The 13,964-nt window shown below is 40.2% G+C and overlaps 2 protein-coding genes across 2 annotated transcripts; one reads left to right on the forward strand and one right to left on the reverse strand.

The window, feature by feature from the left end:
* The first annotated feature begins 1,023 nt into the window (after positions 1–1,023).
* Positions 1,024–7,393, forward strand: LOC108085870 (acyl-CoA Delta-9 desaturase). Its single transcript, XM_017182628.3, has 4 exons — positions 1,024–1,785; positions 4,858–4,988; positions 5,554–5,945; positions 6,528–7,393. The coding sequence occupies exons 1-4, from the start codon at positions 1,359–1,361 to the stop codon at positions 6,961–6,963; spliced, it is 1,386 nt and encodes a 461-aa protein (XP_017038117.1). The 5' UTR covers positions 1,024–1,358; the 3' UTR covers positions 6,964–7,393.
* Positions 7,394–12,246: 4,853 nt separating this feature from the next.
* Bet5 (blocked early in transport 5) lies at positions 12,247–13,549 on the reverse strand. Its single transcript, XM_017182611.3, has 3 exons — positions 13,335–13,549; positions 13,137–13,279; positions 12,247–13,018 (listed from the first exon to the last, which is right to left on the reverse strand). The coding sequence occupies exons 1-3, from the start codon at positions 13,431–13,433 to the stop codon at positions 12,823–12,825; spliced, it is 438 nt and encodes a 145-aa protein (XP_017038100.1). The 5' UTR covers positions 13,434–13,549; the 3' UTR covers positions 12,247–12,822.
* Positions 13,550–13,964: the final 415 nt, after the last annotated feature.

The raw sequence follows: 13,964 nt of genomic DNA on the forward strand, positions 1-13,964 counted from the left end.
GATTGGAAAACTTGGATGAGTAATGGACAAGGAGTGCCGGCAGACTTCTTGGCGGTCACCTCGGTGGCGCAGCGATGGTCAAGTCGAGCTGGAAAGGTGCGAGGTGCGAGAATCAACATACATATTTTATTACAAATATGAGGGCAGACTTCATGGTACTGTGTAAGTTGAAGATGGAATAAGCTTTAAAGACTTTAAAGAATTTAAAGAACTCTTTTGTCTAATGCCTTGTAGCAATAAAGGACCAAGATAAATTATTTGAAATATAAATATAAAATAATATCTAAAACCAGTCTTTTGATATTGATAATATCATATCATATCATTATCTAAGGCTTAAGACCCCTTAATTTCCCTATATACCTAAACCAGTCCCAAGAGGTCTTATATCATTGATCTGTTGTCTTAAAAGTCCATTCAAATCCCCAATTAAATTTAATTTGAGGAAGTAAAATAGTGTTCTTCGCGTAACACCGCCCTGAGATTATTTATAGGGAAAGCAGCATGAAAATTACGACTGTTTAAGCCATAACACAAGTGAATGTGGCCATTCCCCCGGGTCTCTTTCCTAAGCCTCGAGTGTGACTTGAGTGTACCTAGGGAGACAAAGTTTGACCTACTGATGCATGACACCCAAAGCCCCGCACATTTCGCGTAAATTCGAGGTAGCGCCTCGACTGCGCTGCTGATTCTGCGACCAAGTGGAGCCGAAGTGGGGAGCCGAGGCTTTATGCTAAAGCCGAAGCTGGAACCGAAGTTGGAGCCGAAGATCGATGGCAGTTACAGGTGGTTGGTCGTGTGTAGAGTCTCCATGTGTGTGTGTGGTGGCATAATCTTGGCCTTCTTGCCTGTTGTCTCTCCATTTCTTTCTTCGCCTTACCTTTGTGCGTCGGAACTCCGTCGTCAGTCAGTCGGTCAATCAGTCAGCTAGTCTCTGTCTCTGCCGCAGTCGCTGTCTGCTTCGGCGCAGCTGCTTGCAGCTCTGCCCAGGTGAGCGGCCATAGGTAGGAACTTACGCTTTTGGCTACGATCATTTGTCTACGGAACGGCGCCGCGTTAAGTTCGTTAGACGCGAAAAAAAACCCAAGGCAAGCGCTCCCTTGACAGGAAAGCCCTCGAATCGACTCGATCCCGCGACAGTGTGTCTGAAAGAAAGCAAAAACTCCGCCAGAGACAGACTCCAAGCCCAAGGCTCACCAGCCAGCCAAGTACTCCGGCAATTAAGGCCTCTTGTGCGGTGTGTGAGTGTGTCAAGCTGTGAAGAAAGTTCGGAGTGTGCGCGCGGCATTACGAAACGCCGTTTCCGCCGGCAAAAGCCAAGCCCAGCGAGAGCCCAATAGTCCACGGAAGCCATCGAAATGGGTCACCTGTCCACTTCGGAGCGAGTTTGCAGCAAGACGCCGGTCATACCGGGCGATGCTAGTCCTCCGCCGCTCCTGGCCAGGCGCTCCAAGCTCCAGGCCAATGGCGATGCCCAGCAGGTGCGTCGCGGTGAGGACTCCTCCCCGGAGCTGCCGCCTCGCCCGAAATTCGCTCCACCCCGTCAGGACTCTCAGTCCTCGCGCGGCGTCATACCCAAGGATATCGTTGATCACGTGCCCAAGGATAAGATAAATCTCCAGGAGTATACCCGCACCTTTGTGGGCGATCGCGTCTTTGGCATCCAGTTCAAGGCCCCCCTCAAGTGGGACAAAGTCATCCAGATCTCGCTGCTTCATCTGGCGGCATTAGTTTGTCTGTTCACCTATCCGCTGCGCGAGCTCAACATTTATACCACCATATGGTGTAAGTATATCGAATCTATCGGGGTCATACGTGGTGTGGTCCGACCATCGTCCAACTCCAAACCCCATTCATCCCATCCGGCATTGCGTAATGTGGCTCACTCTCTCTTTCTATCAACTCAAGACCCGGGAAAAAGGTGGATGGGGGAATGGTGTGAAAACAAAGAGTCATCTCTGATCGATGCTGACCACTGAAATAAGACACTGAAAGAAATTAATGTTGTTTTTTACATCAGTTAGATTGTCTTGGGTTTGGTTTTAGTTTTATTAAAATTTAATTAAAAGGATTCATTAGAAGTTATTTGGGATTTCGGATGATTATAAATTCTTAAAGAAAAAATGAAACAATATCAATCTGAAATAGTTATATATATTTTCTCTGAGTGTTTCTGGTTTGTGGATGGTGTCGCTGATGATGATGATGTTGTCTTTACGGCCTCCACTCCCCTTCAGAGTGTTGCCCCAACAATTATTTGCAATTTAACGCGCCCTGCGCCCAAAAGCCCCTTTGGCGTTTTATTTCTTTGGGCCATTACAAAACGCGTCCCCTTGTTATTGCCTTTAATTGATTACTGCTTAACAAGTTGCTCTACCGTGTACTCTACCCCTTATTTCCTCAGCTGCCCTTCAGCTTCTGCTTTTTGTTAAAAGTCTGGGTGTTGAAATCTCTTTCATTGGCTATAGCGAGTCGCGAGTCTTCAGCTTTCTGTGCTTTCGGCTGGCATGCAATTTCAGTCTCAGCACAAAAATTTGACTGACACAGGTGGATTTCAATAAAAAAAAACTAAAATAATAATAATAATAAAAACAACAAAACGTGCTGGGCACAAATACGCGGCCAAGAGAGCAAGAAAGAGCGCGAAATGGAAACAAGAATCGCTTGACACAAATTTATTTAGGTCTTCGACAGTTCAGCCCCACTGTATTTGAACCTCGAACTTAATAGTCAGCCTTGGTGGCTAGAAATTTCGGGGATCTTCTATGGAAATAGGTTCTATGATTAGAAATATTTTCTATAAATTTTTAAAAACTTCTATCAAATATCTAGAGCTAGTAATCATTAGTCATTCTTCACCTAAGAACACTATTTAATTTTGATCTCGATTTTGCTTAAAAATCTGCTTCTTGGAACCCTTTAACTAACTTAAATTTCATGTTGATTTTAATCAATAAATTTATCTTGTTCCCCATTGAAATCCAAAATTGTTGGCTTAAAGATTTCGTAGATTATTAAGCTGTACCTATCCCCTTCTTGCCATAACTCCGAGTACTTGTTCCAAAGTCAAAGATTTCGTAAGATGATTTATCCGCTCGGTAAACACTGACTCGATTTATGAGCACTACACATGCGAGCAGGGCAAAGCAAAAAAATAAGTTGACATTGAAAAGAGCCGTCTCTGGTGGAATGGGGATCCTCCGTAACCGATTTCGTTTTCATTGGAATTACCAGAGCATACGATGCTGATGCTGGGGTACTTGGGTACTTCCCTCTTAATGGCAGCACAGCGAAAAATGCCTTAATACCTAGTCATTTTCAATATTTATTGCGCATTGTGCGGTCGGGACAGGTTCTGAATAATACAACAAAAAAAAAGGGCGAAATACCAGGAGTATCCTTGCAATAAACGATGTCCCTATTTGGGGCGTCGAAACTCGTAAATATTTTGGCAAATTGCCCGGCGAACGTGCAACGCCTAAAGATGCTGCCTGGGAATTATAATCTTTTTCCCGGTTTTGTAAATGGCGAAAATTGTCGTGCTTCGCCCCAAGATATTGATTAAATTCGACAGACTTCAAGGGAGAGAAAAAAGGCCGCCGCCAAAAGGGGACTTACATAAGAGCGTTAACATTGGGCGCTAATGAAGCTGGCCAAAAAATAAGCTAAGTCGAGACAAAGTCAACGCACCTTATTTTAGACTCAGGGACACATATTTGTTGTTTTGTCTATTTTCTAGTCGTGGGATCAATATAGGAATATGTAATGCAGCTAAGCGATTATTCAGCGATCTGCAAGTCAACTCAAAATCTAATTTCGGTGGAAATAACAAAAGAAGACTGTGAAATAGCCTGAACTTGAACCTTGCATGGGCCTGAACGCTGCACTGCATTTGAAATTCAAATATTTAAACAGGAGATTCCAATAACAACCGAAAAATATTCAAATGCAGTTGCAATAGAGTTTAAACAACGACCGGAAACAATGCATATTTTATATAAATTAGAGGAGAAACCAAGTAAGGTAACAAGAGAGCTACTTTGATTTGTAATTTACTAAACAAATGTCACAAATGTTACAGATATTTCTAAAATTAGTTAAATAAATACCAAACCCCCTTCTTTAAATGACCGATAAATCGATCTTTGATCTACAATTCACTCCAAAATCTTTGGTAACACCCATTTGTGGTCATACCAATGTTAAGTTTGATCATTTCCGCACTCTGTTGGCCTTTAATTGTTATTATTTTTATTATATTTTTTTGGTAAGGCGGAACTGGTTTCTGTCGCAACGTGTGGTGGAGGTTAATCTTTCCACCAATCAATCGATCGATGAAATTCCCATTCAGAGAAATCGTTAATAGTTCATTAGTGGGGATGCCGAAATGTGCGAGGCTGGGGAGTATAGCTCCTCTTCGATTAGGTGACGCGGAAAGCAGCCCCTCTCACAGGTGTAATGATGCTGGAATCATTACTTCTAATTGTCCCAAACAATTAACCGATTCAATGGGATGGGGTGACAATGGCATTTTGCATATTCTAATTGAGGAACTAATGGCAGAGTCTGGACTGGGTGATTCGGGTGATTCGCATATTTCTGATGATTGCCGGAATCGTGATCAGTCATTCACCGGAGATCAAATAGTTCCCCCTAAACATTAGACCTTGTGCGGTATCTTGGTTGTCTCTCTTTTATACTCCATTTGTTTGTCGGCGGAATTAGCACCCAGCCTCGAATAGCTCAATTTGCGGAAATGTAATTTCGGGTTTTTCATCTCGCATCCAATTAGCACGCAAGACACACTTTATAGCCCAGCAGCACTTACAATTATATATATTTTTGACTCTTCTTCAGCATTCTTCGTTGGCGGCGTGGCCGGTTTTGGAGTTACGGCCGGAGCCCACAGATTCTGGACCCATCGCAGCTACAAGGCCAACCCGGTGCTGCGATCCATTCTGATGGTCTGCTACTGTGTGGCCGGACAGGTGAGAGTCAATTTGATTTATATTCAGGGATCGCGAATGCCACCACCTGCAGACTCGTCCGCAATTTGCCAATTCATTTGACGCGCCACCTTCGGTTTGGTTTTATTTTTTTTGTCTCTCCGGTGTTTTTTTTTTCGGGTCTGTAATGCAATTAACATTAATTGCATCATTAACTATAACAACTTAATGCCTGTCGCCGCTGACAAACTGTAAAAATTGACAATTCAAACTACTCGTGGCAGCGCCGGCGGTTGGCAAAAGTCTTGCCTTTGTGTTCGAGTATCTCGCAGATACATTTGTCTTATTTAATGGCCGCAGCGATTAAGCGCAGCGGCTTAGACTCTGACTGGGAAAGATACAGTACAATGCGAGCACTGAGCGACTGAGCGACCTGAAGATTAAGAGGAACTATCAAATTTAATGACGTGTTAAATGAGCCCCGTTGACCCACAAAAAGGCACAGTCTCTGGGAGATTCGGAAGCTCCCAGAGGCGTCTCTTTATGCACTGGGGAAAATTAAGTGCAATCTTAACTGGGAAAACTAATCCCTTGTATTTCCTTTCAGAATACTTTGTACGACTGGGTGCGTGATCATCGAGTCCACCACAAGTACTCGGAGACGGATGCAGATCCGCATAATGCCAACCGTGGCTTCTTCTTTGCCCATGTGGGCTGGCTGATGATGCTCAAGCATCCGGATGTGCTACGTCGTGGTCGTCAAATTGACATGACCGATATTCTGGCTGATCCCGTGATACGTTTCCATCAGAAGTACTTTATACCATTGAAGACCTTTTTCTGCTTTATCCTGCCCACCGTGATCCCGGTCTACTGCTGGGGTGAGACCTGGGCGCTGGCCTTCATCCAGCAGTGTCTTTTCCGTTACGTGAGCAGCCTGAACTTTACGTGGTCGGTGAACAGCGCCGCCCACATGTGGGGATCCCGTCCATATGACAAGTGAGTATACGGAACTTTGGAGTTTGTAAAATATAAATATTATGCCAATAAGATGCTGACATGACATGGGTATTGTAAGCATGTATTTAGGTCGGTGAATGCAGGTCATTGTTTACATACCTTAATGGGTAGTATAGGTCAGTCTTTGGCACTACTTTTCTCATGGTTTTTATAGTATTTTTTAAACATTTCGATGACCTTGCTTAATAAGAAAAAGTCACATGTTTTAACACCTTCGAAATAGCTTATAAATAAAATAAGTTGATGAGAAAGACAAAAAGTTTCAAGAAAACTAAAAAATCTAGCTTAAATATGTCAGTTAATAGTATATTACATGAAATATTATGATATTTCTAATGTAATTTAAAGGTTTTTTCTTGTAATTATAAACAAGCAAAATTTAGTTTAAAGTCAGCCTCTCACAAAAACCTGTATTTGATTTATGTACGAGTATCTATGTATGACGCTATAATTTTATGTTTATAGTCTTGAAATGAATTTAGACTTGTGAAAGAGGGTTTTATTGTTTATATAATCAATTTGGGAAGATAAATCCAACTGATTTGCTCTTCTCCTCCTCAGGCGTATCATGCCCAGCGAGAACATCTACGTCTCCGTGTTGGCCATGGGTGAGGGTTGGCACAACTATCACCACGTCTTCCCCTGGGACTACAAAGCAGCTGAGCTGGGCAACTACACCGTCAACTTCACCACCATGGTGCTGGATGCCTTCCACAAGCTAGGCTGGGCCTGGAACATGAAGCAGCCGTCCAAGGAGCTAGTGCGTCGCACTCTCGAAAAGTATGGCGATGGAACGCATGCCTCTCAGGAGGGCAAGGATGGCAAAGATCCTGCCCAGGTGGCAGCCACCCAAATGGTGGGCCACTTCCACTATGCCGAGGTCCCCGATCCAGAGCTGGAGTACGATGCCGAGTCCAGCAGCACGGAGAGCGCCAAGCTGGATGAGAACGAAAACGAGGGCGAGCGGATGAAGAAGTCCAAGTCAAAGTGCGCCTAGGGATCGCAACTGTTATCGAGGGAGGGAGGGAGGATCGTCACTTAATCTTGCATCTATGTATCTGGACAACACCAGAGGGCGGGACATAGTCGATAATCGTTTTTTTAAATTAAACCTATACTATTTCTATCATTATCACTATCTATATCACACAGCACCGCAACGGTTAACACTCAGCAGACACGACACGACACTCACACTCACAGTCAGACACACACTCACTCATTCCAATATCGTCATTTCTGTAGGTTTAGGTATTTAGCAGCTTAGCACGGTACGACATAAGTTTAAGACACACACAAATTTGAATATAAAAACGACCACAAAATAGGCTCTTCGTCCCACAAAAAAAAATTCAAAAAACAAAAACGGCGAGACAAATAAATAAAAACAAAATAAATATTTACAAATAAAAATAAATATGAAAAAAAAGCCAAATTGCATTTCAATTAACTTATGATGAGTATCTGGGGAATATGTCTATGTGACATTGACAAATATCCACGAAGGAAATCTTCCATTCAAACCAAAAGATGATGTATATTTGGAGGAAATGTTTTCATGAAGCCTCGTTATATATTAAATAAATATTATTTATACATTTTTTGCATATGGCTCTCTGAATAATTGGTGTCAAGTGAAGTAGTTTAAAAATAAATCCAGCAGGTAGTGAGTGACTCATAAAAAATATAATTTAAAATTCCCCGTTTTTACCGAGAAATGATTCTGTTATTGTTTTTCTTTAGCAAATTATGTGCGACTTACAAAAATATTCAACAAACGATAGTTGAAGTATCAATTCCATTCCATTAAGTTGTTTAAACTATGTATTTCTTAGAAGTTTCTTAAGTTGTTTTTACTTTCTTAAGTATATGAGTATATTTGACATGTTTTTTAGAAGTAATAACTAAAATATCTTTTAATAGTTATGGCTCTCAAATGTTTATAAATAGAAAAATGACAATCTGACTATTTAAATATAGATTTTGTTGTACAATTTATAGTTTCTTATACAAGCCAACTGATTTACAGGTAAACAATACCTTTTTCTTTATAAAAAGGTAACGCTACCCACAATAGCAGCCCCAATAAACGTAAATTGTGCCAAAATAAATATGTATCTTAGTGGTTAGAGAAAAGATGGTAACTAAAGCGGGAAAAGGCCGCTTTGTGAATGTATCTCAGCAGGTATAATATCCATGAGATGATACTCCCACGTGGATTACAATTCACAGAAGTTAGTTAGCCAAGATCCATAAAAAATCTGTGGGACTTGCCTTTCACCCACCTAATCATTTGACCCTATTTACTTTCGGGGCTGTGACGAACTTAAATGCAAATTTAAATTAAAATGGGAAATGGAAATGGTAAAGGCTAATGCAATCGTCATTACCATCGCCATTATCTGTCATCTAAGTCACTATTATCACATCTTTGTGGGCAGAGGATGTGGACGTGGTGAAGTTAGCATCTGCTCAAAGGCGCCAACTGGTTTAACTTTGGACTACGTGACCATAGGAGCATCCAAAGCAGAGATCACGACTTTGTACAGTCGCAGGAACAGAGGCAAGGAACCTCGCTACTAGACGCTGGTAATTATAATCGTTCCTTAATCGATTTGCCACCACCACCACCACCTGTCCCTTGGCTCCTCCAATGGGACAGGCCTACGTGCGCTTGGCACGTACACTCCAAGCAGAACGAGAACCTTGAAAAGGTTCAAGCCTCCACGAATTCAAGGGGAATTCCTGGAGCATTCCACAACCAAGTGGAGGGGAGTTCCCGCTGATCATAAAAATTCATGACTCCTACTTTACTTTGTCTTTATGGGTTTCCTTAACAGACAAAAAAAGCATGTTAATTTTTTAGTTTATATTTAAATTGCAAGTTGAATTTTTCCGGAAATTGTTTCCTGATTGATGGGAGGAAGAATGAGTTTAAAATAAAGACATGTTTTATATAGAGGTGGTAACTGTGTCGCTTAAAAAATGTATACAATAAAAGGAACTTAAAGTAGACCTTCAAAATATTTAACATAGGACAAGTTATTAGTTATTTTTTGATTTCTTAAAACTTAAAATTTACTTTCTGTGTACCCTGACTAGCCGCCACTTGTATTACGAGAAGGTCAAGTGCTTTGCCAATATCAACAGTTTCAGCCAGTGAATGACCAAAAAACGCCCCGACCTGATCGTGTCATCGTCATCTCATTAAGGCACCCGTGCCCATGTGACAGTCATCGTCACCTAATTGGTGACGACCCAGTGGACACCAAACGAGCCCACCATTCAGGCTATTCTTGTGGGCCTAGTTAATTGAAGGTTGCCTCATATGGTATATGGTATCAAGTTTACATCAAGACTTTGGATAGTCACTCAATGGAAAAGATGAACGATGCTTGAGTGAAACTCAGTCGGGCCTTAAAGATAAATAAAAACCCTTGAAGGTAAGTTGGTTTTTTTTGGTTTTGATTGTTTTAAGTAAGATTAATTCGAGTTTTATTTAGTTATTATAGGTAAAGAAACGAAATAATTTAAGGTACTAAACCAAACTTCCTGTTTTAAATACAAGCTTCTTCCTTTATACAAATATTTCTGCTATTTTAGAAGTTACTACACCCACTTTTAACAATTTTAAATCTCTTTAAAAATATCTACTTAACTCTAAATGCGATAACTAATACTCTTGGTTAGTTGATTTTGGCCAGCAAGTATTAATTAATGCTGCCATTTCTATGGAGGGGCGAAGGCAGATTTTTCGCGAATTATAATTAACTTGTGGGAAATAATTGCATGGAAAACTTTAATGAATGGAAAAATGAACTTTGTTCAACAATCATGTTGTTATGAAGACTTAATCATTTTGTTAGATCAAAGTTAAACAAGTGTTTATTCAGATTAAAGTAACTGAAGTAAATTAATGTATTTAGAAAAGAAAGGGAAATTCTACGAATTATATTATATCTAAAATATATAAAACACGCATTAAATTATAATATTTCTAATATACATATATAAACCACATATCTACCCAACTTTCGTTTATTAACCCTTCTGCTTAGCTTAGTTTTTTTTAGCTGAAACTTCTTCCATTTATCACACAGAATATGGAGGTCTCGAAGCATACGGAATGATGTAGATTTGTAGATTAACATTTTCTGTAAATAGTAAAAATCAAAGAGCTTAGAAACCTAAGCAAATTATAAAAAGAAAGATATGCAAACTTAAGCATATATAAAACGTAAATCAGTTTTATTATCAAAATCTAACTATGCTAATGCTTAACTTTAAAATATTTAATGGCATCCTATTTAACATTCCGGTATTAATTAGTTTTTTTGTGAGCCAGAAGGGCATTCACCATATTGTGATATTTGTCCCTTGGTTGTAAAAACTGTTGACCCGCTCAGAACTCTTGATTTCTTGGCCAAAGATTAATGCGAAATATTTGGGATTGCTTTTCTAACATTTCCCCTAATTTGGCTCAGCAAAACAGCTAAATTTGGCTGGCAAATGTTAGGCCTACAAATTTGCATAATATCTAAACCCCGCATATGGTTTATGGTGGATCAGGTCCGCCTCCGGTCAACCGAAGGGCCTTGACTGGTTCAGATAGCCACGGGCAGTGGCATGTGGGTGGGCTTGGTCCGCCAACCGGAGGTGTCATCTCCTAAGATCTGCCGCACGTTGCTTTTTCTTTTCGATGAAAAAAAGTGGTAAATACCCGCCACAATTGCTCGTTAAGAGTTTTAATTACGCGCGGGAAAAGGTTGCAGCGGTCGTAAAGCAATCAAGATAGCGGTCATTTAATGACGTGACCGGGCGACAATTTCCAATTTTCAGGCAGCACTGCCCAGCAAACCGTTAATACAACTAACCTTGCTGCGATCTACGATGGAAGTTTGGTGACGAAAACCGAAAAACCAAAAAAAAAAAAACATACTTCGAGTGGCCCGAAATTTGCGTAACTTTTGCGAATGAAAACAGAAAGCTCAAATCTCCGGAGTCGCCGCTTTCCTAAGCTAATTGGAAGCTGAAGCGATGTCATCGAAGAAATAGACAAAATATACACAGTACAAAATATTGTAAAGAAATGAGGATGAATTGGGTTTTACTATAGGGAAATATAAATATGATTTTAATAATAGAAAAGATAGGTTCAAAATTGTAGAGATACAAATTTAGGAAGATATTTTCTTTAATAAATTTTTATTAATAATAATATCTACTTAACTTTATTCCCTGTGCATTGCTCACCTTTATACTTCAAAGGCTTTTACCTATACCTACACCTGTGATCGAGGCAGCCTCTCTGGCGACTTCGGAACTGGTATCCATAAGATACCCATCTACGAGGCGGAGAGTATCTATGCAATTGCGAGTGCCGATTTTGAAAGGGCGCCAGGGGTGTTGCAACCTGTGCGTGCGTTCGTTCGGGTTTTTCTCGGCTCCAAAGCGACCCATCATTAGCTTGATATTTGATTTATTTGTGCTGTGCTGCTGCTGCTGCTGGGGGACTGGGCGTATTTTTGGCTTTGAAATTGATTTCTTCGATCGCGGAGAAAAGAAACCGCTTTGTGGTTCCATTTTTATTGTCTCGCCAGCGGCTTTTGCAATGGAACGGCCTGCGGCGGACGGAGCTGTTGAAACTCGTTTTTAAAATTCGTCAAAGACAATGCGAAGAGTGAAAAAAAGAGCGCTAAAACCTACAAAACATATTTAGTTCAAATGTCTTGTGACTTGCACAAAAAATTTTTGAATAAGTGAGACATCGGGCAAGCATATATGTAGTAGGAAAGAGCCTTTACAGAGCGGTATCTCTCCATATTTTGTGGATTTTGAGCCCGCTCATGCTGATCCGCCGACCAGAGCCAAAGCGACTGGTTTCGACTGCCAGCAGCAGCAGCAGCGTCGACATCGGCTTCACGTGCTGCTCTGCTCCCCCGATTATGGATGCATTCTGCAAATCATTTTCCACAGCCGCCAAAATGAATAGTTGCGAAAACCCTTGACGATGCGGCGAGCCCAAATGGCCCGGCAGGCAAAATTGGTGGTTACACGGGGAGAAATGGGATTCGCCATGCTTCGAGGTCGGTTTAGGGTATTTTTTTAAGATCTTTATCATATTGTTATGAACTTGCCAATTTCGTATGAGGTCATAATAGTTTTATCAGCAAATATTTAATTTGATTTTGGGAGATATCTCCAATTAGCTTGAATACATAAATTGGAGGATATAGTTTTGATTTTGTATAACATAAATTAGTTATTATGATGGGAAAGATATAGGATTTAGATAATTTAAGATGTAAGATTAAACAAAATTGACAAAATTGTGTTATTTTATGGTATTTAATTCATTAAGCAATCTTTTGAAAAGTACCTCGTTTAAATTAATTAGAATTTAAAAATAAACCCTTTGTATGTCAAATTTTCGATTCGTGTAACCACTTGTACCTGCAGCAACACCCGCTCAGATTTTCAGAGTCTTTCCGTCAAAGTTTATCAGCTTTTGGAGCTTGTTGCTGCAACCGCTTTGACATTTGTCCCCCTTTGTCAGCGGACAGCCGGTGAGTGGACATCGGTCGTCAGCCTGACACCGGACAGTGAAAAACAAAGCAGCAGACCTTGCGCAATTCCCAGGCAAGTTTTTTGGTCCAAGCTTGGCGCAGCAGCAGCAGACATTTCTTATAAGTGCACACAATTTCCGGCCTCGCGAGGCGTGTGCATTGCGGCAAAGTTATTTGCAAATTCAGAGCTAATGACATAGACCTTTCAGAGTTTTTAGAGTTTTTGGAATTTGCATAGTATTTTCGCTTGGCAATTTGCCTTTGTGTTTAGGAATATGAGCTTAAAGCTATTATATATTGCGAATGCCAAAGATGGGCGACTGCCTGACGAACTCGTCCAACTTGGACTGGAATAGTTCCGAGGTGACCACCGTGCCGGGCGTCCACAGTGGATCGCGTACCACAAACTCCACCCACACTTTGGAGTACAGCTGCTGTAGCAGCTCCTTTACATTGATGGCTGTGGTATCGGTGTTGAGAACGAATCTGGAAGGAAGGGGAAGAAAATTTAGTTAGATGTCTTTTTAACAGACAAATTAATATAATGCAGAAATCTTTTAATGATTTTTGGAGTAAAGTTCCATGTGATTCCCCCCACACTTACTTCAAACCCGAAGGAGTTTCTAGGTAATGTAGGGCGTAGCGATTTGTTTTGTAGTAGAGAAATCCTTCACGCGGATCGTGTGGCGATATCTTGCTCACAAAGGACTTGATGGAGAACAGCATTCCATAGGTGAGTTTGGCCTCCTGGAAATTACTTTTATTAGTTTATTTTAAGATACATTTAAAGATACTTTCTCACCTCCTCCCGGGTTATGCCAGACTTCTTGGTGCGATTCCATTCGGCGTAGTGCAACAGGGTTCCATACTTGTCGAATATGTACAGATTGAAGATGGTCATCTTGTGGTAGCCAAGCGAAATGGCATTGGTTTGGTTTTCTTATATTATTTATCAAATTTAATACGTTTTTTCATTCACTTTTCCCTGCAAAACAAAAACATTCAGTCGGTGGACCTGCCAACTTGCTTTATTGTTCTTCTAAAAAAATACCTTAAACAGCTGATGGCAGGCGTTAGGCTATTTACGCAGGGTTGCCTTTTAAGGGAGTTTTTAAATTTTAATTTAAAATATTTATAATTTTCTATAATTAAAAATATTTGGTAAAACCATTTTTCAATTATATGTTTTAAACTTGCTTCTAAAAAGTATTTAAATAACAATTTTTTAAATTAAAAAAACATGACAAAATTTGTTTAAATAAATAAAAATTCCATAAAATAAAATGATATAAAATTGTATTTAAGTAATAAGAATACAATGTTCAAAATAAGCTTATTTTATTATCGACCTTGCCGCACTAGAAAATAAATAAAATAAAAATTAAATTAAATTTAAAAAGCCTTAATTAAAGGTTACTTTTATATAGGAAAA

Source organism: Drosophila kikkawai, chromosome 3R (genome assembly GCF_030179895.1).
Source record: "Drosophila kikkawai strain 14028-0561.14 chromosome 3R, DkikHiC1v2, whole genome shotgun sequence".
Classification (NCBI taxonomy): domain Eukaryota; kingdom Metazoa; phylum Arthropoda; class Insecta; order Diptera; family Drosophilidae; genus Drosophila; species Drosophila kikkawai.

What these genes read in the sequence shown, in the direction of transcription:
- LOC108085870 (XM_017182628.3), top strand. Translation starts at nt 1,359, where the DNA reads ATGGGTCACCTGTCCACTTCGGAGCGAGTTTGCAGCAAGACGCCGGTC. An exon ending in GCTACTGTGTGGCCGGACAG is followed by an intron (nt 4,989 to 5,553) that starts GTGAGAGTCAAT and finishes ATTTCCTTTCAG; the next exon opens with AATACTTTGTACGACTGGGT. An exon ending in GGATCCCGTCCATATGACAA is followed by an intron (nt 5,946 to 6,527) that starts GTGAGTATACGG and finishes TCTCCTCCTCAG; the next exon opens with GCGTATCATGCCCAGCGAGA.
- Bet5 (XM_017182611.3), bottom strand. Translation starts at nt 13,433, where the DNA reads ATGACCATCTTCAATCTGTACATATTCGACAAGTATGGAACCCTGTTG. An exon ending in CTGGCATAACCCGGGAGGAG is followed by an intron (nt 13,280 to 13,334) that starts GTGAGAAAGTAT and finishes AGTAATTTCCAG; the next exon opens with GAGGCCAAACTCACCTATGG. An exon ending in GAAACTCCTTCGGGTTTGAA is followed by an intron (nt 13,019 to 13,136) that starts GTAAGTGTGGGG and finishes CCTTCCTTCCAG; the next exon opens with ATTCGTTCTCAACACCGATA.